At 50.4% G+C, this 26,680-nt stretch overlaps 1 protein-coding gene across 6 annotated transcripts in view; it reads right to left on the reverse strand.

Moving 5' to 3' along the window:
• Window positions 1–26,680, reverse strand: part of FOXN3 (forkhead box N3) — a 400,702-nt gene that overhangs the window by 207,253 nt on the left and 166,769 nt on the right. For 3 of the 6 annotated variants that reach the window (XM_043556816.1, XM_043556818.1, XM_043556817.1), the window contains exon 3: window positions 15,717–16,273. In XM_043556816.1, the coding sequence (XP_043412751.1) occupies window positions 15,717–16,259 (543 nt within the window). In that variant the 5' untranslated portion in view covers window positions 16,260–16,273. Of the gene's footprint in view, window positions 1–15,716; window positions 16,274–20,012; window positions 20,162–26,680 lie in introns of those variants that run through there. The other 3 variants (XM_043556815.1, XM_043556814.1, XM_043556819.1) reach the window with 2 other exon arrangements.

The following is a 26,680-nucleotide window of genomic DNA, read 5'->3' on the forward strand; positions in this document are numbered from 1 at the left end:
ACAGACTATTGGGTGTCATCTACAATGAAGTGAGTTTCACAGGGCCAGGGTCAATTCTCGGATATCGCTTGAACCACCTCTTTCTCTACCTACTGTAAAACACTCCTTGGTCAGCACATTCAATGCCAAAACTCTCCTCCTTTTGTTAACTCTTGACAATACAGTCGTAGTGATGAAAACAGCAGGAAGGAAGCCAGTGTAGGCAGACAGAGGCAGTTACCTGGGCACACCCAGTCTTACAGCGGACCGAAAAGACAACAAAAGGTAAGGAAGCTGTATTCTTCCTAATTCGAGAAGGCTACTCATGCAGGGTACAGGATACTCAAGTATTTCCAAAAAGCTGAACCTAAGTCTATTATAAGTACTTGAATTGGTGGCTGATGGCTTGCCCATTCTCTCACAAGGTATTCCAAGAGCATCTACTACATGCCGGGCCATGTGCCGACCCCCAACGATGCAAAATTGGGTAGCACGTGGGGAGAGATGTGAAAGGGAACACTGGCAGGGACAGATACTAAGGAGATAATCACACCGCAAAATGGGGGTGATGAAATAATAGGCAAAGTGGAGACAAAAGCCGTAATGAGAAGGGACGGTTCCGGAAGGTTTTGCAGAGGTGCAGCTCAGCTGGGTCATCCAAGTTGAGAACACAGCATCCGGAGGAGAAAAGAGGAGGAAGAATATTCTGGGCAGAGAGAGAATAGCATATGCAAGTGAAAGTCAGCATTAGACCACGTGGCCTTTGTGGGAACAGGGAGTGTTGAGATACGGAAAAAAAAAAAAAAAGAAAGAAAGAAAGAAAGAAAGAAAGAAAGAAAGAAAGAGAAAAGAAAAAAAGACTGGAACAGAGAATAACGATGGAGAAGAAGATGAAAAGGGAAAACAGCCTCCTTTAAATGGTGAGGGAAGAGAAGAGGCAGGAGCACAGATCAAAAAGAAACTTAAGAGACACATCAATGAAATGTCATATGTGGACCTTCTTTAGATTCTAATTTGAATAAACCGCTGCTGAATTTCTTTTCTAACAATCAGATAAATTCTAAAATGAACTGGACTTTGGGTGGTAGTAAAGAATCGTGGTTAATTTGTTTTTAGGAGTGATAATGGTTTTCAGGGGTGTGTGTGTGTGTGTGTGTGTGAGAGAGAGAGAGAGAGAGATCTTATGGATTAGAGGTACATTCTGAAATATTCGTAGATACAATGATAGGATGCCTGGGATTTACTCTAAAATAATCCAGCAAGGAGGGCAGGAAGGGGCACGAGGAGGAAAGATGAAACAAGACGGGTCCCGCGTTAATGGTACACACGGTGTGGTGACTCCCGCAATAGCTACATTGTACGCTGTAGTCCATTATGGTACGGTACTGAAATCTTCCGTAACAAACAGGACGAGAAAGGCAGATTTTATAATCCCTGCTGAAAGGTGTGAACTGGGTCCTCCAAACATTGCTTCTTAAATTTCAGTGCAAAAAAAAAATCATTTTGGGAGCTTGCTTAAATGCAGCTTCCCAGGCACTTCCGATTCTCAGTAAATCCAGGCTAAGGTCCAGACAAGAGAGAGACACAGCCCGAGCGGGGGGGAGAGACAGAGACAGAATCCGAAGCAGGCTCCAGGCTCGAGGTGTCAGCACAGAGCCCAACGTGGGGCTCGAGCCCATGAGCAGAACCAAAGTCAGGGGCTCCACCGACTGAGCCACCCAGGCACCCCCAGAAATCTGCATTTCTAATAAACATTCTAGATCATTCTAACGCTGGTGGTCAGAGCCACACTCCGAGACAACTCCCTCAAAGGGCTGTGACAGCATTCGTTTGTGTATTGAAGCTTCTGGTAGCACTATTATCAGATGGACTTGAGGGGAGACAGGAAGGAGGAGGAGGAAGAGTCAGGAGGCCCCTGTGCCGTCCAACCAAGAATAAAGATTAGCGGCAGAGGAGGTCGGAGAGAATGGCATAACCAGAGAGACATCTAGGAGCTAGACTCAAGAGATCTTTGTAACTGACTGGGCATGAGATTCAAGAACAGGAAAGCTTTGGGGATGACCCCAAGGTGTCCCCCAAGGACCCAGACTTGCACCTCTCTGTGCCCCGCCCCCTCCCCCACAGCACCTAATGCAAGGGCCTCCACATTCCAAGAACTCAATGTGGTTCAGTGAACAAAAGAATGAATAGAATCACCTACCCAGCCTTTTTATCCTACAAAAATAAAAGATGAATATTACTGTGCTCACCTATAATGTCGCAGGGGAAAAGACATTACCGTCTCAAATAGCAAGAGGGAAAAATCTACCCCAACATCAGAAACTGACCAACTCCACCGGGCAGTGCTGCGGGAGTGGGTCACTCATTCCATCCCTCTATAAACTGGACGGATTCCAGAATGGTCAAGACGCTAAGAGAAAGGGTGGCACCAACAGATAAGAGCAACGGTCAATGAAAACAGGTTCCATTAAATAAAAGTAAGAGCCAAACACTTAAGATGAAAAAGCAGTCGCAGACCGGGGTTTGCGTTTGTGTAAAAATCTGGTCCGCGTTTGTTCAATCTACAGAAAATCATCTCAGTGACCGCTGTGGCCTTTTGCGTGGACACAACAGGCCTTCAGCTTCATAAACCTCGAAGGCATAAGCAGGAAGCATTCGCCCTCTTGCTTTGCACCTTTGCACATGGGGCACCTGTGCTCAGAGATGTCCAAGGGCCCCCTACCGCCTTTGGATGGAAGTTGAGACCTCCTGGGCGTGGCCCTCAAGAACCCCACGGTCCAGCTCCAACCACCTTCCCAAACCTGTGTCCCTCTCTCTCCCCCACAGGAGCCCTCTGCTTCGGCCAGCTGGGGGAGAGGAGAAGCAGAGAAGTCCCACATCTCGGTTCGGCAGCTGGCCATGTCAGCCGAGCAAGCCACCGAATCTCTCTGAGCCCGTTTCCCTACCGGTAAAAAGAGTATCATATCTACTTGCAGTTGCTGGGAAGTTAGAAGATCACAGAGACGAATGCCTCACACAACTCGAAACAGCCCTCCGTAAGCCCCGTGAAAATATCTGTTCCCGTTTTCACATTGTCTAACCCCATATGCATTCCCACCCCCCACCCCGTGGTACAAGTTCATGACTTGGTGACTCATGACTTCTCTCCCTGCCATCAGCCCCTCCCCTGGCCGTCCTGAAAAGTCCAGCTAATGAAATTCTGTGCCCTCTCCAGGACTCCCACCCTGGTTCCGCTAACCGTTAGGGATCTTTTTCTCCTCTGGATTTCTAAACCACGTAATCTTGGCCATGGTCAATCCTTCGGCAACCGGCAAACGCCACTTTTAACCCCCCTAGTCTCTCTTTATCTTTGCCCGGTCCACTACACCAAAGTTTGGGAATCTCTCTGTATTTCTATGCCAGTCCCCGGCACAGAATAATCGCATTTTTCCCCATGGTGAAAATCACAGTGTGATGACATGGGCTGGTTAACAAGAACCATTACTCAATCTCTTGATCTTGAAAATCAGGACAACTTGTGTTGGATAGATGACATTTATTCCTGTCTAGAACAGGGGGGCTAGAGTTCATAATTCTGGGTAATCACTCAACCCTGTGATTATAGGCAATTTGAGGGCAGCTGGCAGGAAGAAGTAGCCACCCAAGAAAAACTTTGCTAGTTTGGGAAATGCCAGCCCCCGATCTATGGAAACAAAACGTAAGGAAGATGAAGTCACAGCAGAAACAACAGAGAGGCAGAAGGGAGCCTTGGGACAGTCCCAGAGGCCTCTGGTGTATTAGTCTCCATCACCTGGGAGAGTTGTCCTGAGGACACGCAAAGGGGAGCAGAAAGTACAAAACGGTCAAAAGTTCCTCATTGTTTTTATTTTCGTTATTAAAAAGGTTTTGAAAGACCAAGGGCTTCCCAAGAAAATTTTTCATTGCCGGCATGTTTCAAGCCCCAGCCCAGCCCAGATGAAGGACGGGGTGTCCCAGCAGCTATGTGGATCCAGGGACCCTGCCCTTGTTTTGACCAGAGCTGGACATCTAACCCAGGAAGACCCAGTCCGCGTGTCTGGAACTATGACAGACACCGCACAGAAATGATGGGGCTGATGTCACTAGGCGCCGGGGCCATCACGTTGAGGGGGATGGCACCAAGATTCCGTCACAAGCAAGCCAACGGTGTGAAGAAGCAGAAATCGACAGCCACACAGGAAGCCAGGCTGCCAAGAAGAGCCTGGAACACATCCCCAGAGAAAGGCGGGATGAGCATCCCTTGTGGCGGCAGAGGGACCTACGGAGCGGCTCCAACCACCACGGACCCGAGATTGCTCCCTTGCTCCTCGCCGCCGGCCCATGGGACTGACTGTTGTATCTTTGGGACAAACACTCTTTTACTTATGCCAACCTGGGTGGCTTGCTTTTCCTCGAGACCAAATGTGCCCCGACTACAACATTCTCCTTTCAGAGAAACTAAACACATTCCGCTGGGAAATCCCTCTTATAATCTATTTCAACCGACAGCAGCTACTTTTGTCTGATTTATTACCTCAGTAAGCCTTCCTTCTGGAAGAGGGAGGGGCCGCGATCTCTTTTAAGGCAGAACTGATCTCACACTGGAAGGGCCAGCGTGTGCAGCCCTACGTTACGTTGCCCTACACGATGCATCTAAACTAGTTTGGTCAGCTTATCCTTTCCCTGAAAGCCGGGGAGCCACCACATCAGCAACTCTGTTGCTAAGGCAACTGCTTACTTTCCATATCAACTGCAAGCTCGTTGCTATGGAAACACATATACAAGAAAAATTCCTCTCTCCAGCCAGGGACCAGATGGCAGGGAACCCAGAGAAGTCATGGGTTAGGGGGCTTTGCTAAATGGGAGGTTTACTACAGTCCGTTTCCCTCATCACATCGGAGACGCCACCGGCCCCGAGCCCATTTAGAAATTACAGCCTCATTACCAAAAGCAAAGGTTTGTTTCCTGCCTGCAAAACTGAGGGCAGGAACTATACAATAAGTACAGGTGAGTTATTTCTGAAATAATTCTGAATTTCTCCCTCTAAATATAAACCTCTTTTGTTTTTATTCCCCAAGCTGAATATACCCTAAAATGAATTCCCTGGTCAAACAGTAATGGAAATATAATTTTCAGGATGAACTGAAATAGAGGTTTGATTTTTTCCTCCCTTTTGATGGAGAGGTAATCCAGAAATCCTCTTTAGTTTCCACCAACTAAGCGCTAATGTGTCCCAGATTTATACCTCTGCTCTGACTTCTCTATTAAGCTTGAAACCCACATATCAAACCTCCAACCTGATAGCTCCACTTAAAAGGCACCTCAAATTAAACATGGCCAAAACAGGATTTTTGTTCCAACCTCTCTCCCACTTCCCAACCCTCATTTGCCCCACAAGCCTTCATCTGCAAACCCCAATCCTGGTCTCAGCCGGCATCATTTCTGTCATCTATAACCTGTACCACGGGAACCCCAGACAGATGCTTCTCCCTGATGTCCCTTTAAAACATGACATTCTTGGTAAGCCTGGGTGGCTCAGTCAGTTGAGCATCCGACTCTTGATTTCGCCCAGGTCGTGATCTTAGCGTTCGTGAGATCGAGCCAGCCCTGCGTGGGGCTCCTTGTGGGCAGTGGCAGGGAGCCTGCTTGGGATTCTCTCTCCCGCTCTTCTCTCTCTGCCCTTCCCCCCCACCACCACTTGCTTGTGTACACTCTCTCAAAATAAATAAACAAACATACATAAAATACATAAAATAAAACATCTCATTCTCCCTCTTTAATATACTTTCTACTGGCCTTCTTTCTGTCCCCTGGACTGTTCAAGCTGTTGCCACCTCAGGGCCTTTGCACTTGATATTCTCTCTGTTCCAGTCTTTGCACAGCTGCATCTCTCTTGCCATTTAAGGCATGGCCCCATCAGCACCTCCAGGAAGCTTCCCACCCTCCTCCCACCCCTCTCCAGTATATTATATCCTGTTTTATTTTCTTCATTGTGTTTATAACTATCTGATATATTGCCTATGTGTCTATGTATAGATCTCCTGTTTAACATGTGCTTCCCTTCCCCTCCTCCCTATCCTGGGGAGAGTCTGGAATAGCCAGGTAACAACTACCACAGGTCACCTCGATATCCTCAGCACACAAAACTGCGCCTTGCACTCCACATAGATGTGTGGCATGAATGATAAATGCTTCTAAAATGACGGAGCTACTTTTTTTTGTAAATGCTGAGTCTAATTTTTAGTTTGCAAACTAACCTTTCTGCGGGTTCTTAGAATCATGGCTATGAACACAGGTTCTCACTTTACATGACTTGCATCTGCGGAAGACTCTGGAAAGAACTCGGCATTCCGTGAAGTACTCTGAGAGTACTTCGTGTGACTCTACCCCGGCTGGGTGCCACATTGCTGCGCTCTGATTTCAGGAGACTCTGGATTTTTCCCCCCTCTACTCTAGCCACCATTAGAGTGGTGCTCACTTGACTCGGACTTCCCCCCCCCCCCCAAAAACAAAGTGTACAAACGCTCTGCTAGCTGTTTTCTGTCTAATGACATTAGTTAAGTCACTTATCGGTCCTGTCCCTTGAGGAGCACACACAGCCTGCGCGAGGCACTTCACAGAGCTGCGGTAAATGCAAGGCAACACTGCGCGCAAGCCCACTGGGCGCAGAGCGGAAGCCCACCTATGGGGGGGAGGGGGGGGCGGGAGGACGACACGGAAGGGTAACTGACAGGCGTCCCGCTGAGTTCACAGGTGCAAGTGCGCGCGCGCACACACATCAAAGACGTCATTCCGTTCCTGGAACGGGCCGCAACCTCGCAGCGCAAACCAGCGAGTTATTATTTAAAAAACGACTTGACGCCACTCTCTATCTTCGACCATGCGTTTTCCCTGCTTTTCTTCTTATCATACTCGGCACGCTTCACCTCTATCAAGCTCTTGCTTTGGAAAATATTAAATGCAATTTAACCAGAATATCTTGAAGCAAAACCTTGGTGAACTGCAATGTTTAAAAAAAAAAAAAAAAAAAAAAAAATGGGTCGGCGTCTCTGCTTTCGTTAAATCAGCAGGGCAATCCAGTTTTCCCCTTCCGGTCCTAGCTCCCCTACCAACGCCTCACTCTTATTTACATGACCTCCCTGACCACCCATCTCTCTCCTTCCTTTTCTCCGACTGTTCCAACACATCCCTTGGGTCCAAAAACATTCATCTCCTCTAGACCTCTGTGACAGAAAAGCCCACGCTTGCTTACTAACAAAACCAACATTTTTATCCGGGATCGCAACGGGCCGGCTAAGAGACGACCTTTCCTAGCCTTCCTTGCAGTCATGTGACCACAGTATAGCCAATGAGATAGATGAAAGCAGAATGTGGGATTTCTGAAAAACATCCTTAAAACGACGAACTCAGTGGGACCTCCCCACTTGGACCCTTCCCTGCACCCACACCCCCCTTCCTACTTCCCAAATGGACAACATGCCAGCTATGCCATCTTGGACCAGGAGAAGGCTCTGAGAATGGAAACCAGCAGTGCACTAAGAACAGCAGAGCAGAAAGACAGATGGAATCTGGGTCTCTGTCCAACTCCTCAAGACTTATTTTATGTGACAGAGCGATCCACTTCTAACTTGTTTAACTCACTCATGTTTGGATTTTCTAGAATAAATAGTCCAACCTCATCCGAACGAATCCATTCTTGAAGGTCACGTGCTCATTCCCACACCAGAAGAATGTCTTGTGAATTTATTCAAGTACCTCCCCCATAAGGAGTATCCCAAACTTGCCCACTGCTAGCTTTATCTCAGCTCCAAGTGCCCCATTTGGGGGAAGAAAAGCTTCTTCTCAAGTGACACCTATCAAGTATGGATCCGGCATGCTTCCCACACTGGTGGTGCTTTATTCTTTTTTTATTTTTTATTATGTCTCCTGTATCCCTGCAATGTAAGCTCCTAGGGGGCAAGAACCAAATCTCACTTTTTTGTTTTAATGTTTATTTATTTTTGAGAGAGACAGCAAGTGCACAAGCAGCAGAGGGGCAGAGACAGAGGGAGACGGAATCAGAAGCAGGCTCCAGGCTCTGAGCTCTCAGCTCAGAGCCTGACGCGGGACTTGAACCCACGAACCATGAGATGGTGACCTGAGCCGAAGTCGGTTGCTTAACCGACTGAGCCACCCAGGCGCCCCCAAATCTCACTTTTTAACTTAACCTTTCCCCTTGCCAAATAATTCTACAGAATAGACTAACTATTCTGTAACAGCAAAGGGCCATTGGTGTCCCTGAAATCACAGGTAAAAAGTTACTGATGGCCTACCAATATAGAGGCAGGCCACAGGAACAACTTGGTAAGTTCTGATAACTTCAGGCCAGGGTTGAACCAAATACAGCCAAAAGATAAATCCTCACAGGGCCAGGAAGAAGTATTCATTGAGACAAGTGACAAATAAGTTAAAAGTGACAAGGATACCCTTGGATAACAAGGGTAAACATGACACTAGCCTTTTAAAAATATACAATCATCTGTTTCAAGTGCTGAAAAGTCCACTGGGAAGATGGTGGAATTTTGTATAAAACCTAAGAGCTGCCATCATCTTGCCAAAGCTTAAGAGCAGGAAGATGACCAAGGGCAAGGTGAGAGAGTACGGATTAATCTAAACAACCCACCACTACTTGTGAAAGAAGCAAAACCCATGACTTTCAAATAGGAGGTCAGTGTGCCAACTTCCCATATTATTTACTGCAGAGAATTATCCTGCAGCTAAAGTGATTTCAAAGGGAAATCCCAAAGCTCTTCAGCTCAACAGGGGAGGTTCTGAGAGCAATTTCTTGCTGGTTGGATATCCAGGCAGTGTATCAATGAAGAAGCAGCCCATAGGCCTACCAGTTACCATGCAACATTTTTTTGAACAGTTCACGGGGAGAGCTACTGGACAGATACACCAATGGGACCCTCACGTCCAGAAGAACCAAGCTTTCCAGAAGACTTGTAGGGATCCTTATCACCGTCAATAACAGGAGTCACCGTGGGGACTGAAAAAGCAGTGTGTCTGTGAAACAAAAAAGCCAGGAACGAATGATGTGAGAAACAGGAAACAAGTAAATGAAGGCGGGCATGCTGAAGGAAGGGTAAGTTCTTCTGGTAAGTTCTGGAAGCTAGAAGGAAATTCTGCAGGTGGGGCCCACTGGACCACTGGCCGGTGCCGTAGCCACAACCCATTCAACGCTGTACCCTTTTGGCACTTGGTGTAATTAAGCAGAGTAGGTACTGACCGTAACAGATACTTTAAAAAGGTTGCTGAACGAATGAATAAGCAGACACTGAACAGCTGGCGAGAGGAGGACACCAGAAACGCCCCCCGAGCCAAGGCATCTGATACCTGGAAGAATCAGGAAGGAGCAGAGTTGATAGGGTTGGTGGGAGAGCATGGCCAAGGGCAGTACAGACTTCTTGGGGTGACAGAGGATGCTGGTATTTAAAGCCTCCTCTTCCAGGGCCTGCAACATGGGGTTATGTTTACTTCAAGCCCCTCAGAGACCCTGGTAAAGTCCCGACCTTCTGAGGCAAAGTCACTATTTAGCCAAGACAACAGAAAGCAGGGTGGTAGGCAGTGTGCGCCTGCGAGAGAGAGGCTGTGTCCCCGCCGCTGTGCCCGGAGCCTGCACTCGGGGATGAACAAGATCATCGCTTGCCCCAGAGACTTCAGAAGAATCTCCATCCCGTTTTTTGCACGCCCCACCGCCCAGCATGACCCTGATTTTTAGGAACTTCGCCCTCAAAAGCGGACCACACAGTCTTTCAAGTGGCATTACTTATCCAAAATAAAAGAAGTCCTCTCTTCTTCCTGCAACGGCCACCAATTAAATGGGTACATTGACTAGCATCACGGGAAAGGGAAATGCTCCTGATTCCGTGTTGACACTACCAAGAGGAGGGAGTTAGAGGCGACCGTGCACATGGGGGTACTACCACATAAGAGACGCTACCTTATTTTCCCAACTGCCTTTGGAAGAGTTACAGGGGCGCCTGGGTGGCTCAGTCGGTTAAGCGTCTGACTTCGGCTCAGGTCACGATCTCGCGGTCCGTGGGTTCGAGCCCCGCGTCGGGCTCCGTGCTGACACCTCAGTGCCTGGAGCCTGCTTCAGATTCTGTGTCCCCCCTCTCTCTGCCCCTCCCCCGCTCGCTCTCTCTCAAAAATAAACATTAAAAAAAAAAGAAAAAGAAAAAAGACAAAGAATTTCATCCAGCAGGATGGAAAAGCAAAGCGTCAAGGGGGCTGGCTGGGAAGTGGAAGGAGAGCTTGTGTAAACAGTATCTGTGCATGGAGAGGGGACTCTGAGCTTGGGCCAGACCAGTGGAGCGGACCCGGGGCATTTCTTGCAAAGAGGAAGCTGAGAGGGCAGTGGCAGACTTCGTGCAGACACATCTCCCCGTTTGCTGACAAAGACAGAATCTGGCCCCATCTCAACAGCACAAAAAGACTCCATGTTTACCTTTCTCTATCCTATAGCCCCAAAGTAAACGCTGGGTTTCCTGGGGTTATTTGAGGTCCCTATCACTCACGGTCATAGAATACTTTGAGGAAGCATGTAGAGATCATCTCTAAAAGCCTGTCAACTGAGAAGGGTTCATCAAGCACCCAGCTTAATGTAAGCACAGGACCTTCCAAGCTGGAGGGAATTAGGGTGAATTCCTGCTCTGCTAGGTACTAGCTTTATGACCTCCAGCAAGTTCCTTAAGCACTCTGAGCTTCACTCATCACCTATTTTAGGAAGGAAAATAGGACCTACTTCACAGGACTGTAGTTAGGAAGTGGAATGCTGCATATGGAAAGTTCACAGGTCTTTCCACATTATGTCTTCTACTGTTGCTGTAAAATACAGGTGGTTCTTCACTTTTCCTTAGTCAGAGTTTCCATTAAAGAACCTGAAAACTAGGGGTGTCTGGGTGGCTCAATCAGTTAAGCGCCTGACTCTTAATTTCAGCTCAGGTCATGATCTTACTGTGCTTGAGTTCGAGCCCCACGCTGGGCTCTGCGCTGAGAATGTGGAGCCTACTTGGGATTCTCTCTCTCCCTCTCTCTCTGCCCCTCTCCTATGCTCGCTTGCTCTCTCTAAATAAATAAAATAAGCAGGGCACCTGTGTGGCTCAGTTGGTTAAGCATCCAATACCTGATTTAGGCTCAGGTCATTCTCTCATAGTTCGTGGGTTCGAGCCCCGCATCGGGCTCTGCACTGACAGCATGGAGTCTGTTTGGGATTCTCTTTCTCTCTCTCTCCCCCTCCCCACTTGTGTTCTCTCTCTCTCTCTCTCTCTCTCTCTCAAAATAAATAAAACTAAATGCTTTTTAAACAAACAAATAAGCATTTAAAAAAAAAAGAATCTAAAAACTAAACAAACACAATCTTGGACAGCATTCAACCCAGGGTACCTGGCCGGCTCAGTCAGAAGAGCATGTGATTCGGGGTCATGGGTCTGAGCCCCAAGTTGCACATAGAGATTACTGAACAAAAAATGAAGCATGAAGCACTCAGCCCTCAATATAATAAACATATCTTTGTACAGTGTTTCCTTTATAAACCCTCTTGTGACAACAATGTTTTTTGTTAAATTGGTAAGAAGAGAGTAAAGAAAAAGCACAGAAATAGAAACACACATACCTGAACCATTTATAATCCCCAGTCTATAAAAAAGAAGTCCACTTTACTTCCCCGTTACAAGTAGTCCGAGAGGTTAGCACATGCTAATCTTATAGTCCTAGCTAAGATCTGTATTTAGGAGCTATAAAACTTAATCTCAGACTCTGAAACTCTACCTTGATTGATTCAGGCAAAAGTCATCGATAGATGAAACCCTAAGATGAAGAGCTGGTGGGAAACTTTGCAGAGGCGATGGCAGCCGATCCCATGTGAACCCACAGTTCAAGCTCAGCATCCCCCCCCAAGGAGGGGTCAACCAGCCTTCTGGATGCTGGAACACACAAGAGCCCATGAGGTATTCTTAGGGGAAAGAAACCCGGAACGTGATCCAGCCTCGAGCACTGACTTCCATTTCACAGAAAATACAGGGGGGACAGAAGAACATACTAAATGCAATCCACCCGAAGCAGACAGAATGTGGGGCGATCTGCAGCCCAGCGGAGGGTCCCCTTGACAAGGAAAGACATCAGAAAGCGGAGAGGCGTAGGGCTGCTGTGGATGAAAATGGACGACAGGCACTTAATAGCCAACTGCACTGCATAAACCACGTTTGGATCCTAATTCAAATGAACATCATGTAAACCCTCAGGGATCTCTGGATATGGACCTGGTATCAGGTGATACTAGGGAAGTGCGCACTTTGTTCGGGGCGACACAGGCAATTGAAGTTACGGAAGAAACTGGCAATTGTTTTTTGGTTTTTTTTTTTAAATTTTTTTTTTTTAATGTTTATTTATTTTTGAGACGAGAGAGACAGAGCATGAGTGTGGGAGGGGCAGAGACGGAGGGAGACACAGAGTTTGAAGCAGGCTCCAGGCTCCGAGCTGTCAGCACAGAGCCCGACGCGGGGCTCGAACCCACAAACCGTGAGATCATGACCTGAGCTGAAGTCGGTAGCTTAACCGACTGAGCCACTCAGGCGCCCCAGGTGATTGTTCTTATGCATATCTAAGTATGTTGGGATGAAACAACATGAAACCCAGGATCTGCTTGAGCAACAGACAAAACAAAACAATGAATGAAGGGCAACAACCCCTTGCTAACCACTGAATTTGGTTATGGGCAATGGGGGGGTGACATGGATTCATCATGCTACTCTCTCTACGTGGATATTTGAAATTCTTTATGATTAAAGAAGAAAAATAAAACTATCTTTTGTAGCCATTTTCTAAGTCCTTATGTATCTTCTTAAGTCCTCTAAGAGATAAAACGTAAAAAAGAGAAAAAAATGGAAGCAAAACTGTCTATTCTCTCCAACTTCTTCATTCATGAGCTGTTCCTGATGAAATCTCAGCTTTGGAAAGAACCCAAAAGGGCATCTAGTTCAGGGGTTCTCGAATCTGGCTGCATGTCAGAAACGCCCCTGGAGCTTATCAGAACCACCAATTGTCCCCAACCCACCTCAAACCTACTGCATCAGAATCTCCAGGGAGGAGCCAAGAAATGTTCATTGCTTTTAAGTGCCACCGGTGACTCTGATGCAATCTTGTAAGTTCCCTCTCCAACATCCCAGCCAGGCAGCTGTCCAGCAGGGGACTCATTCCAAACCCCTCGGGGACAAGGATCACACAGGATTCTGCATTCCCACAGTCACGTCAAGCTTAAAACTGGGTTCTGCACTTTTAAAAGAAAAAAATGTGAATACAACTTGCAAGCCTTCCCCTTCGACTAACATATTTCCCACCAACGTTCAGGTGCACGTGGTCACTGCGTTGTGGCCCCACCTCAGAGTGGGAGCTACCACTAAGTAAAATCCCCTGGGAAAAAAACAAGTTTACCTGTACAGCCAAAGGGGCTTTCACTGGGCGAAGTGTCAGGGAGAAGGCCTTCTCCTTCACTCAGCTGGCCACAGGAGAAAACCCAAATGGGTGGGCCAGCGCCAGTGCCCTGAAGTGGCCGGGAGTCCCCGGGAATCTGCCTCTGAGCGCGGCCACCAGCTGGCCCAAGGGTAACCCAAGGAACGAGGAGAGAGACATCTCCCACTCTTAGCTTTGTTCTCACACCATCACAGGTGACGGGAACCAACCCCCCCCCCCCCCCCCCCCCCCGCCACAAAACTGACGGGCACGTGATCAGAAACGCGTCCGTGCAGGTCAGCATGGCTAAGAAGTCGGAACTCAGCGTCTCGTAAGATTAACAGTCTTGCATCCTCAGAGCCGTTCCCTTTCAACAGGCGGTATCTGTGTGTATTCGGAATGACAACCGTCACCCGGGAAGAGCAGGGGGCGGGGGTGTGCCAGTACCTTCGCGCACACACCCCATCCGACACACCTGTCACTCGGAGGGCCGACGCATGATCCTGCCGAGACTCTTCGCGTACTCTGGAGTTGCTCTTGTTGAACATTTCAGAGCGAACCCTTGCTAAATGACTTTGCCGTGTCCTGGCTTTGAGGCCAACGCAGAGCCAGGCATGCGGTAACACGCACAATAAACGGCCTGTTCGCGGCTCTATCGGCCACGTGCGGCTTCGGGGGACCCAAACGGCACTTTCTCCTCTAAGGTGCTAGTCGTGGAATTGCTTTCTAAGGTTTTCCCCTCCTGCCCACGAGGACTCACCTACGCGGAAACCATCAGTACCATAGACGGGGCTCTTTACTGGGGCGCAGGGAAGCTTCTCTTAGTTCAGAGAATGAGGCTAAAGGAGTCAACAGAGCCAAGTCCAGAGGTCGGTCTCCAAACGCCCATTCTGAGACGTGGAGGGGAGGAAGGAGCGTAGCGGGCGCCCGGGGACGAGAGCGGCGCCCCACAATTGTCACAGCTGCGTGAAAATAAGGACCTGGGGAAGGTCCACGTTTGCACACTGGACCCGGGCATCACCCTTCCATATATGCCCGCTCCCCGTCATGAGCGTAAACTCCAGGGGAACAGCATTTGCAGACAAACGGGTACAGGTGCAGCAAGGAGAAATACGGCTTCGCCGCTTCCTTATTCCAGTTCTTCCAAGCCCAAGACCAGCAGAGTCTTCTCAGGCCCAAGAGTCTACTGGAAACAGGAACGTGTGTCTGGAGAGGAAGAAAGGCCCCAGCACTGCACAGCCAGCCACCCCGCACGACAGTGGGTCCTGAGCCCACACCTGAACCTCTAAAAATGTGAAAGGCAGACTGCCGGCTACACGGTGCCGCGTCCCTCTACCACGAGAAACAAAGCCGGAAAATACAGCAGTAACGCGAAAGCTCTGTGGGGAAAACGTTTCTCGGCTTATGTTCCCACTGCGGCCGCGTTACTTTCCAGGACTCAAAAGTCCGATCACGGCACTGTGGTCCCGTCCTAACGGTCAATCCCATTCCCACGGTTACACTCCTTACAGGAAAGGGAAAAGCAAGTTCTCGAAACCAGTCTCGCTGTAGCGGGGCCAGGAGACTCGAGCTAAGGTTTTACAGTCCAAATTCAATCTTGTGGAAGCCCACCTCTAAGGGGGACCTTACCCTGATTTTTCATACTCCGGGTGTTTCGAAGTTGCCAGGCACTCGTGTGCGTGCCTGATTTTATGAGTGCCACCTGGGCAATTCGGGCCTTTGTTTGTCGGGCCTCGGAGTAGACTGTTTGGTCACCTCCCAATGTCCATTACCATCCACCTATTCCAGAATCCTGGAGGCTGCGTCTCTCCAAGTTAATATTAAGAAAGAAGAGAAATGCCATTTTTCCCTAGCCCGGGGCAGCACCCTGCCTCAAACGCATATACACGTACCGCATGGTCAACGGCTGTCCTCGGAATATGGACCTGTGTTTGCACTCTAAACCCAAAGGGACCCATCCACACTGAGGGATGATACTAAGAACCAATCAGGCGTGCAAACCACGGTTCTGGGGTTACGTCTGGATACCACAGTGGGAAACCCTCAACCTGGCACAAACGCTAAAAACATTCTTTAACTGACACGCTTAAGGAAAAGGAAGCTCTTTGCAACCAAACGAGTGAAATAAAACTGCCCATTTATCACCACTCCTTCAGGGCAGTGAATTTACATTCTTTAATGTTTTCTTCACGGAGAGAAATTACACATTTCAAAAAGAGAACCCTTGAGTTCCAGACACAGAGGCTTACCTGATTCCTCTCTTTGTCCACTTTCTTAAAACACTTATTCAAGGACAAGTTATGTCTCACTGAGTTTTTCCACCCAGTAGGTGCGTTTGCAAAATATGGAAAATGTTCCAAGATCCAGTTGTAAATATCCTTTACTGGCAGGCGCTTGGTCGGAGAGTCCTCGATGGCCATAAATATGAGGCAGCTAAAGGAGTAGGGGGGCTTGCAGTTGGGGTTCTGCCTGGCATCGTAGGGCATGTCAGAGTGGGCAGGGGATGGGGGGGTGTCGTCGTCCAGGTCCTGGACGGGGCTGACACTCCTCAGGACCGACTCCCCGAAGCTCTTCAGCAAGTTCTTGCTCTCGTGAAGCCAGTTCAGATTGGTCAGCTCTTCATCTTCCATGGCCCCCTCTTCTAATCGGATGTCAGGCAGAGAAAAGTCGAGGTCATCGTCCTCCTGCAGGGCCTTGGAGAAACCGCTGCCCCGGTAACACTGACTCAGCCGACTGGAGACGCTAATTCCTGAGCTTTCTGGCTTCTTACTGGGAGGCATGACTGGACCCATTTACGTGAAGGCTCCTGGTAAACACAGAGAACAGATGAGTTGGTGAAACCCAAAACAGAGGCAGCCGTGCCCTCCTAATTCTACCGGGCCCACCTCCCACCCGTGCCACCTCTACGGACCCCTGGCCCTACAGGAAGCCCATCTCAGGGCTCCGATGCTGGGTAACACAAACCCACGACTCCACCACAGGGAGAAGCACTCCTAAGTAAAATCCGTCCACCATGCCTGCAGCACAGTGACTCCGTCGCCTCGAAAATACAAGACTGGAAATATTTACAGTACACCGCTAATATGCAAACGCATCATGAGAAGAAAGGGAGAATCTACAAAGGCTTCTTCCCGGATTCGTGCAGACTCTCACTGTGACCCTGGGAAAAGCTTCGGTGTTGGTGCCTCAGTTTCTCCACAATACGTGAATCTACAGACAGGTAAGATGCACCCAAGCCTAGGGGCGCCTGGGTGGCGCAGTCGGTTGGGCGTCTGACTTCGGCTAGGTCGCGATCTCGCGGTCCGTGAGTTCGAGCCCCGCGTCGGGCTCTGGGCTGACGGCTCAGAGCCTGGAGCCTGTTTCAGATTCTATGTCTCCCTCTCTCTCTGCCCCTCCCCCGTTCATGCTCTGTCTCTCTCTGTCCCAAAAATAAATAAACGTTGAAAAAAAAAATTAAAAAAAAAAAGATGCACCCAAGCCTCACGAGAGACACTACGGAGTAAGGACAATGCACCGCTCCTGTCGCTTTGGGTTATTACGGTCTCGTGGTTTATCCTTCCCCCAAAAAAGAAAATACCTCCAAGTTTAAGGCCAGGTGTTTCAGGTTAAGTCGAGCTGTCACCACACGAAAACCATGACAACCGCCTCGGAATTCAAGTGTGACCACCGTGTGCATCGTCTGCTCGTGGTTTATATGATTGTCTCTTTTCTCCCCGAGTCATGACCCAGAACTCTGCAACTGTGATTACGGGTTGGCGAGTCTAAAGAGCGCTAACAAGGAGTTCGGGGGATCGGAACTGCAGGGAGACGTTACATTTAATTGCTGGGACCCTACACGTCCAAACGAAAAAGTGAGTAACTTCGGGCACCACACGAATACGTGGGAACGTGAAGACAAGCCATGAATTGACATCAGAATTGGTGGGGGGGAAAAAAAAAAAAGACAACTGGCAGCTTCAAGACTGGAAGGCAAATTCAACAAAAATTGCTAGAGAATTCTGTTCTGCACCCCCGCCATGCCACCCCCATTTTTATCAATGACCTAGAACAGGGAGTGCAACTTCTGATGAGAAAAGAAAACGAGGACGTGGCCAGTCCACCAACAGAATGACCCCGATAGATACAAAGCACATTCAACCCCCGAGTACTCCGTGTAAGACAGAACAGTGAAGATAATGAAAGAGGTCTCCCACTGTCCGCTTGTAGCCCTCACACAATGTGCTTGGTTTAAGAAGCACGTCTGTTTTATTTTTTCCCCCTAAGAAGATCAAGCAATCTATCTAGAAAAAAAAAAAAAAAAAAAAAGAATGAACACAAAAGCAGACATGATCATCCTAAGGCTCTAAATGTCCATTGACACTATGCTGAAAGTAACTGCCACTTCAGCTGGGAAAGCTCTAGAATGCGATTCTAGAAAGCATAATGTGAGGCACCCAGCAGGCCGGCCAGCCTCGGGTGCCTGAGAACCGCAACCCCCTCCCTCTTCCGAAAGGTAGACACACAGAACCCGCTGGCAGAAGGTGTGAGAAAGCGCTCGGGAGCTGCTATGAGATGCCCGACTCTAAGGAGAGAAAACCTCCATGGGCATCAGAGACTGACAGAGGCAGAGCAATTCAGATACCTCAGGCTCATCCACAGGGAATATTTCTTTCTGTCAAATAAGGAAACTAACCTGTGTAGCACAGGACACAATTTAGAATAAGCTAGTGTCTTTAGGTCTGGGGCTGTGACAGAGACCCAGCTGATCATGCTTTTTACCTTCCTTATGAACAAATCAAAGCTAGGCTTGTCCTCTCAACGTTTCCCTGGATCCCATCAAAAAACCCCAAGTTTCTGATAACCGGGGCTATCCACACAGTGGAGTACAAAACAGAACAACTACTCAGCCACTGAAGTCAACTTCAGCTCCAGATGAAAGTTTTATGTCTCCTGAGCTTCCAAACAGGAAAATTATATCATGGCTGACAGTAAAGTAATTTAATTGCACTGTTGCTATGACAACATGCTGCTCTTTCTTTTCAATGTGCTTATTTGTCAGTAGCTTCCCAAAGGAACTAACACACTATACTCCATGTTTTCTTTTGTTTTAAACAAACACTGCCAGCAATATGGCTTTATTAGAAAAGTCAAGAAAAGAGGGTGATGAGGCTTCAGTGCCCTTGAATCACCGGTCTGCTTTGTGTTCCTATCCCCCCATGCTCTTTATAAATCCAGCATTTCATGGCAACAATATTAAGACCTGCTGATCACCACAGTTCCATTTTAAAAAACAGTTCCCAGAAACCACAGCTGAGGAGTTTTCCATTATTATACTCTAACTACATAATCTGCCAAATCTTTTTTTCCTCCTATTTTAGAGGGAAAGAAAAAAGAAAGAGAGAGAGAGAGAGGGAGCGAGAATCCGGATCATGTGAGTCTGCAGTTAAGCAAACATTTTTAATCTGCTCCACCAGATACGCAAATAGTTATTCACTAGTGACCTCCTTACAACTTTTCGGTTTGCTATTGGTTCCGTTCCACACACACACACACACACCCTCTTTTTGTTTCTCTACGACTTGCTGTGTTTTGTTATCTTATTTGCGTTTTAACGGAGAAAATGCAGCAGGAAAGCGAGTTTCTTGCCCGCTATCAGAAGGTTTCCAAATAACTGACAAACACATTACTGGCCCAGCTCGGAGCAGATGTTGGAAGTGAACTTTAAAAAGTTAAGAAACGCTCTCCAAGCCGAGCAGGGCAGTCTCCAGTTTGGAGGGGCCGGGTAACCCCCCTCCGCTCGCGCGCGCGCGCGCGCGCGCGCACGCGCTCCACTCCCGTCTACTGTACTTGTCAAAAACATTTCAAGGGGACCTGCGGGAGCGGCGATTGGCTGCGTTTCGCGTCAATCAGCGGCGTTGCCAGGCAACGAGGAAACTGCTCCGCTCCCCGTATACTAGGCAATTGGGAGCTCGCATACCTTCACTGCCGGTCAGATGTCATAAACCTTTTATTGGCCGCACCGCGGCGAGCCTTAAAAACACATCAATAAAAGCCCGCCGTCCCCCCAACTTCTCCAGGGCCCGAGGACGGTTTCCTAGAGAGTCGGGGTGAGGAGGGGTCGGGCCTCGGGGGTCTCGGGAGACGCTCGCTGCCGGTGCCAAGCCTGCAGTTTGGGGGAGGGGGCATCTTTGTTAGGAGCCTGTTTCTCATCTTGGGGTCTCCCCTGGATCGGCACCCCCTCCCCCGGCCCGGAACGGCGGGGATCCCGTCCCCCGCGGACAATACCAACTCTGCTCCCTTCGGGCGTCTTTCGGAAATCGAGGCACCGGGAAACAGCCCGCACGTCGGGGCAGGAAACTCTTCGGACCGGGCAACTTCCCCGCTCTGGGGCTGCCCTCTCCCCGCCCGGCCGGGCCCCCCACCCCGAGCCCTTCCCCCAGGAACTGCGGAGTCCCTCGTCTGCCGAGAGCGGCGAGGTCGCCTCCAGGACGGCCTCGGACGAGCGCCCCCGCCCCGAGTCACCCCAACCCCACTGGGGCGCCGGCGGGAGCGGGGAGCAAACTCACCTGGCCGGAGCGGGGCGCGGGGGCGCGGGGGCGCCGCAGCCCTTCAGCGGGAGCCGACAAAGTTTCGCGGGCGCCCAGCGGGCATCGCTTGGTGGCCCGGCTAAGGACGCGCGGGCGCGGCGCGGCGAGCCCGGGGCGGCGGGCGGCGGGGGGCGGCCGCGGGCGCGGGCGGCAGGGGCGCGGGGGTCGCGGCGCGGCATGGGACCTGCGGCGTCCGCCGGGCGCGCCGCGCGTCCTCCCGCCGGCCCCGCCGCTCTCCCCGCCCCGTCCCGCCTCCCGCTCGCCTCCGCCGCGGCGCGTCGGGCCGGGGCGCGCCGAGCGGCGAGAAATTGTTTCCACTGCAAACAAAAAAAGGCGACACATGACCAGGCAGGAGGAGGGGAAGCGCGGGGAGGGAGGGGCGCGGAGGGGAGGGACGGAGCGGAGGGGGCGGAGGGAGCCGGAGAGAGGGAAAACGTGGGCCGGGCCGCCGGCGGCCCGGGGTGCGGACCCGCCGGGGCGCCCCCTGCCCGCGCCCCCCTCGCCGCGGTCGACCCCGCGCGCCGCGCCCGGGCGCTCCCGGGGCGCAGCCGGGGCCCAGGCCGGCCTGGGCCGCGCGGACTCGCCTCCCGCCGCGCCGCGGGCCGGGGGTGAGCGGCGCGGGCGCCGCGACCCGGGGCGGCCGCGACCGTGGGCGGCGGGGCTGGGCGGCCGGGCGGGCGGCGCGCGGCCTGCCCCTTCCCCGGGCTCTGGCCACGCGGGCGGGCCGGCGCTGCGCCGCTGGCAACGTGTCGCCGGAACGCTCCTACCCCATCCGCATGCCTTACAAGGCTCGAAAGTAAAAATAAAAAGAATTACGATGCGGGCGAGGCTTGCGAGGGGGAGAAGAGATTCCACTTCTCCCCAACTACGGCGTCCTGGCGGGGCTCCCGGGGCAGTCCCCGGCCCTCCTCCAGCGCCCACCTGGAGCCCCGGGAGGAAAGGCACAAAGGCACCGCAGCCTCCCGCCCCGGTGGCCGCTCCTCCTGTCGTCTGCCGGCGCGTGTCTGCTCGGGGAGGGAGGGTGGCCATTACAGACAGGCGAGCAGGAGGCCCGTCCTAAAGGCCACGCCGGTGGGGCCTCTCCAGTGGGGAAATGCTGGGCGCCGCGACCGACTTATAAACCTCGAGGAAAAACACCCAGCCGATATTATCGCCTTCACATTTTGAGTTCTCGGGAACCCGACAGACAATTCGCAGGGCCACCCAGCGACCGGCGCAGCCACCACTCCAAGTCTTTGGGCTCCTCCAAAGGACGGCCACCCACTGCTTAAGCCACACCAACCAGCAGCCTTGGGAGAGGACGAAAGGAGAGTCCAACAGGACACCCTGGTGGTGACATAAATAAAAATATGATTGCACACCACTCCCACGTAGCCAATTCAGTAGGTTCCTCCACAGAGGAGAAGCCCAGGTGACAACCCACCCCCACCCCCACCCCCACCTAAGCCCACCTGAGCCAGCGGGCCGGCCATCTTGAGCTTTCCGAAAACTGCAGAAAAACCAGCGAGCAGGGTCGAGAATGATCTCCCTCTGAAACCCCCCTTGTCTGCAGTCCCTTTTAACCTCCCCGAAAGGGGAGGAAAAATCCCAAGGGCTTCTCAATTTTTTTTTTCCAAAATAATAAGGAAACCCCAATAGATCTGGGAGTCATTCCTTTTTCACAAAGCCTCAAAGTGGTGGGTGGCAAGTCTTCGCAAAGGCATTCCCCCACAGGCCTTATCACTTACCAGTTAGTTCTACGGGCAGATTCCACCCCGGAGAGGATTCCAAGGTGGGGGCCCAGGGAAAGCCCGAGGTCATCCAGCCCCACCCCTTTGAATTACCCAGCACTTGATGGGACCTACCCAAACTCATCAAGCAAGAGGTGTAAGATGAGAGAAACGAGCTAGAGACGACTGAAGCCTTGCGCCAGAGACTAAGCGTCAGAACTTAAGTGACAAAAGCCCGACTGAGCTCCAGTGGAGACCCTCCTTCAGTGTATCAGTTGAGGCTGCTGAATCCCCCATCAAAGGCATCAAGGCCAGAGACCTTTGTGCAAGCCCCTTGCCCACCCAGAGAGGAAGAAACACTCCCCTTCCCTCCTCCTCTTGCATCATCAGCTCCCAGCCCTCCCCGTGGCCAACTACCCTCACACCGTAGCTAGAGATCTCTTTACAGGAAGGGAAATGGCATGTTCATTTTCCTTCCAGTCCTTTCTTTGTCCCCAGGGTTCAAGTGCATGGAATATGTCCTTCTCAAAATTCTCCGTGCAAGCTGTTTAGCCTCCTGTGTCCAAACCGGCCATCCTAATGTGAACAAAACCTTTAAAACAGGTAAGCCTTGGGGCAGGAGAAGCCCTAGGCAGCGGGTGGGGTAAGGTGAGACAAGCTTTTATTAGCCTGCCTTTCTTCTGCAAGTTTTTGGTTTCTTCCATTCTCCAACGTACAGACCTGCCTCAGCTGAGGATGGGGTTAACCTCCCAATAAGCCCATCTTTAAGTTGAAAATATCCCTAAGTCGACAACGCATCTAACATACCTAACCGGCCCAACATCACCGCTCAGCCTAGCTAAACTTGAACGTGCACCTTGAACGCGCACAGAACACTTACATTAGCCTCAACGGGGCAAAATCATCTAATGCCAAGTGTTGAATACCTCATCCAACTTCTTGACTACCGTACAGAAAGCGAAAAACCGAATGGTTGTGCAGGTACAGAATGGCTGTAGTGTATCAGTTGCTTACCCCACTGATGGTGTGGCCACTGGGAGCTGAGGCTTTGCCGCGTCCCGAGAGAGGATCGTAAGGTACCTCACTAGCTCAGGGAAAGATCCAAATCCAGAATCTGAAGTTTGGTTTCTACCGAAGGTGTATCCCTCTCACGCCATCACAAAGTCGAAAACTTGTATGTCCAACTATCATTAAGTCAGGGACCATCTGTGTGCCTTAATTTCTCTCTCCCGTCACAAACGTGGCAAGAGAGGTCACTCTGAAGAGGGAGCGGCGGACCAGCACTGCCTGGTGTGGAGACCAGACCACTCAACTCATGTCTGCCTCCCTGTCTGTCTGAAATGGGGGGGATCCACATATTTGCCCAAAGCCAAAGGAAGCTCAGCTTTGCCCAAAGCTCAGAGTGGCCTCTCCACCTCTTAATTCCGTCTAACCCCAGCTCTGGAACATGCTCCCTGACAAAAGGGTGCAGCGGCCAAATTCTTCAGAACGACTCCATTTTCAACTCCCCCCTTGAACTTTTCAAAAAGCACCCTTGTGCCTTAGACCCTGAGAAGTCTCCAAACACCGAGTGGAACTGTTGAAACCATTGTTCTATAAACACGTTTGACAGAAGGATCCTGCGTGTGCCCTGGAACTCACTCTGGGCGACACTTTACTTCCTGGCTGGGGACCTGCTGGGACCTTTCGACAGCGCCTTCTGGGCATGGGCCCGAGGCACACATGTGTCTGGACTCCAGCCCTGTGGGTCCCCAGTCAGTGTGGAACTTCAGGCTCCTCCTGTGTGCAGAGTGCCCCTCCCCCTGACGTTTTGTTCTTTCTTCTCCCACAGGCTTCTCTGCCCCGCAACACGAAAGCCCCTTTCCCCATCACTGGCTCTTTGGCCAACGTGATTATTTATGGAAAAGTTCAGGGTGAAGCCCCCGAACCCCCCTTGAGGCAGTAACACCTGGAGAGATGAGCAGTGAGAGGAGGACACGGCAGGCGGGAAGGCGGGGGACTTTCATATATGCGGAGGAATGTGAGGCAGGCCTGCAAAGATGATCGCCTGGTCGGGGATCCTTCCAGCTGACTCCAGTGAAGACACATGAGCCGGAACCCGAGCGGCCCTGGGCAGGCAACACAGCTGGGCTTCTTAGAACCCGGGCGTCATCAGGCAGTTTCTCTCCCCCTCCTCCTCCCTCCCTCTGAGACCACACCCTCTTTCCTCCTTCCCTCTGCATATCTATTCCACTCTCGTGCCTCCGGGTCGGCTTCCTCTGCTCGCTTATGACCACACGTGGCTGCCCACACCAAGTCCAAATAACCTTCTGACCTTCAGCACCCACCACCTTCTGACTGCCTCTGTCTTCCACTACATGACTCAGTTCTCAGGGAAATAACCTGATTGGCTCAGCCTGACTTAGGCGACTCCTTTCTGCCCACCCCCTCCTAACAGCTGAGGCGAGGGGGCCTGGTGGACTCATTGGGCACCACGGGACTGGGGATGACTTTGGAAGGAGGATATCTAATAAAGATGGGTTCGTACTGGATCTGTGGAAATGGGGAAGGCATGTTATAGAGCTGAGCTTTTCTCTTAGGGATACCCAGGAAGCCACAACCTAATGGATCAGAATCTTCTAGGAGGGATCCCAGACATTTAAAGCAGGCACTACAGCAGAAACCATTGTTCCATGTAGGAGAAATAAATGGCACATACAGATTTATCAAATACGACTTGATTGTATTAGAGATGCATTTATTGCACCTTGAGCAAATATTTACCGAGTGCTTACCAAGTACATAGCACTGGGTCAAGAGCCACACAATGGCACCTATGAGGCCATGCGTATTAGTGGAGAAGAGCGGAAACACCGTATGACAAAACTCCTCGAATGCTAAAATGAGCAGTTTCTAAGCACTAATTCAAAGGGCAAGACGAACTCATTGAATATATATTTTTTTAACGTTTATTCATTTTTTTTTAATTTTTTTTCAACGTTTATTTATTTTTGGGACAGAGAGACAGAGCATGAACGGGGGAGGGGCAGAGAGAGAGGGAGACACAGAATCGGAAACAGGCTCCAGGCTCCGAGCCATCAGCCCAGAGCCCGACGCGGGGCTCGAACTCACGGACCGCGAGATCGTGACCTGGCTGAAGTTGGAGGCTTAACTGACTGCGCCACCCAGGCGCCCCTGTTTATTCATTTTTGAGAGAGAGACAGAGTGTGAGCAAGGGAGGGGCAGAGAAAGAGGGAGACACAGAATCCGAAGCAGGCTCCAGGCTCTGAGCTGTCAGCACAGAGCCCGACGCAGGGCTCCAACTCATGAACCGTGAGATTACGACCTGAGCCGAAGTCGGACACTTAGCCGACCGAACCACCCTCGAATATTTTTGAGTGCAGAAGTTATGCTATCAGAAATACGCTTAAAAAGATGAACGGCTTGGAGCTCGTAGATAAATAAGTCCTGGAGACCTAATACAGCACAGTAATTATCGACAAGAAACCTGTATTATAAACATTAAACTAACGGACTAGATTTTAATTGTTCTCAACACTAAAACAAATGATAACAACGTGACGCCACAAAGGTATTAGCTAATGCCACAGTGGCAATCATACTGTAATATAAATGTATCAAATCTATATGTCAGACACCTTAAATTTACACACAATGTTGTGTGTCAAATATATCTCAATTTAAAAAGAAGGGAGACGGGGAGGGGGAGAAGAATGGAATTGTGGATTCAAGGTGAGTTTTGGGAGAGGGAAGGAAAAAAGTAAGAGACCCAAAGCAGACAAAAGTACTAAGAAAGCAATGCCAGAATCCATACAAAAGGGAATCAAGGGTTTTTTTTTTACTATGTTTTCAGAAATTATAAAACATTAAAGTAGTGACCCCCTCTGAGTAGGAGAGTTATGGGGTAATTTTTCTGGCCTGCTTCTTTCAAACGTGTCTATTATACTCCATGTCTTCTACGGTGAACACCCATTACGTATACAATGTTCTGTAAGGGGGGGGAGGATCCCATTAGAGCTGTGGTCCTCCACCTTGAGTGCGCACCAAAATTACCTGTACGACTTACTAAAACGCAGCTTGCTGGCCCCCACCCCCGGAGTTTGTGATTCAGCAGGTCTCTGCTGTGGCCTGAGACTTCACATCTCTAACAAGCTCCCAGGGGTGCTGCTGCTGGAGGCTGAGGGACCCCCGCTTTGCGAATTAGAGAACAGTCAGCGAGACTGGAAAAGATGAACGTATGAAAGCCTTCAAGGGAAAAACCAAGAGGATTTGTCAAATACGAGAAGAGAAGGGAAGATTATGGTCAAAGGAAACCCCTTAATCATGGGTTGACTAAGTCTCTCTGAGATAATATATGAGAATGCTGTTTGTAATGGTAAAAAGGGCTGCTGGCTTCCTTCCCTTGGGCCCAGGAGGAAGAGAGACCCAGCGTGAGAGCTGGGAGGCCCCCCACTCTTGAAGAGTTTCACGGATTGGTCCGGGGTCTTGGCACCTGCTCTTCATCCTCTCTTGGGCTTTCCTCCTGTGCATTCTTGGTGTTTACATGACAGGTTCTGAAGGGTGTAGCCTGGGAAAAGGCTTCTTTGAATTTCTCCAGCAGGGAACGGAGCCAGGAGGCTTATTTGAGGAGAGAAGGGAGGGAGGGATGTGTGGCTAGGGAAAGTACAGCCAAACGGGTAGAGTGAAGTTCATTAGCTCACGTGCCCCTCCCCAAACCTAAGCTTATCAAGTCACCTTCTGGAGACAACATGGGAACACAGAACCTGTCAGCTGAGGCTTAGAACACCCATGGGGCCATATGTGTGAGCGAATGATCCAGAATCCAGACTTAGTCCATTCATTCACTCAACAACTATGTATGAAGCATCTATCTACTCTATGCCCAGGACTGTGTGGAGGGGACTGGGAAGGAAGCTGGAAAGGTAAGAGGTGTAGCTC

Source organism: Prionailurus bengalensis, chromosome B3, assembly GCF_016509475.1.
Source record: "Prionailurus bengalensis isolate Pbe53 chromosome B3, Fcat_Pben_1.1_paternal_pri, whole genome shotgun sequence".
Classification (NCBI taxonomy): Eukaryota; Metazoa; Chordata; class Mammalia; order Carnivora; family Felidae; genus Prionailurus; species Prionailurus bengalensis.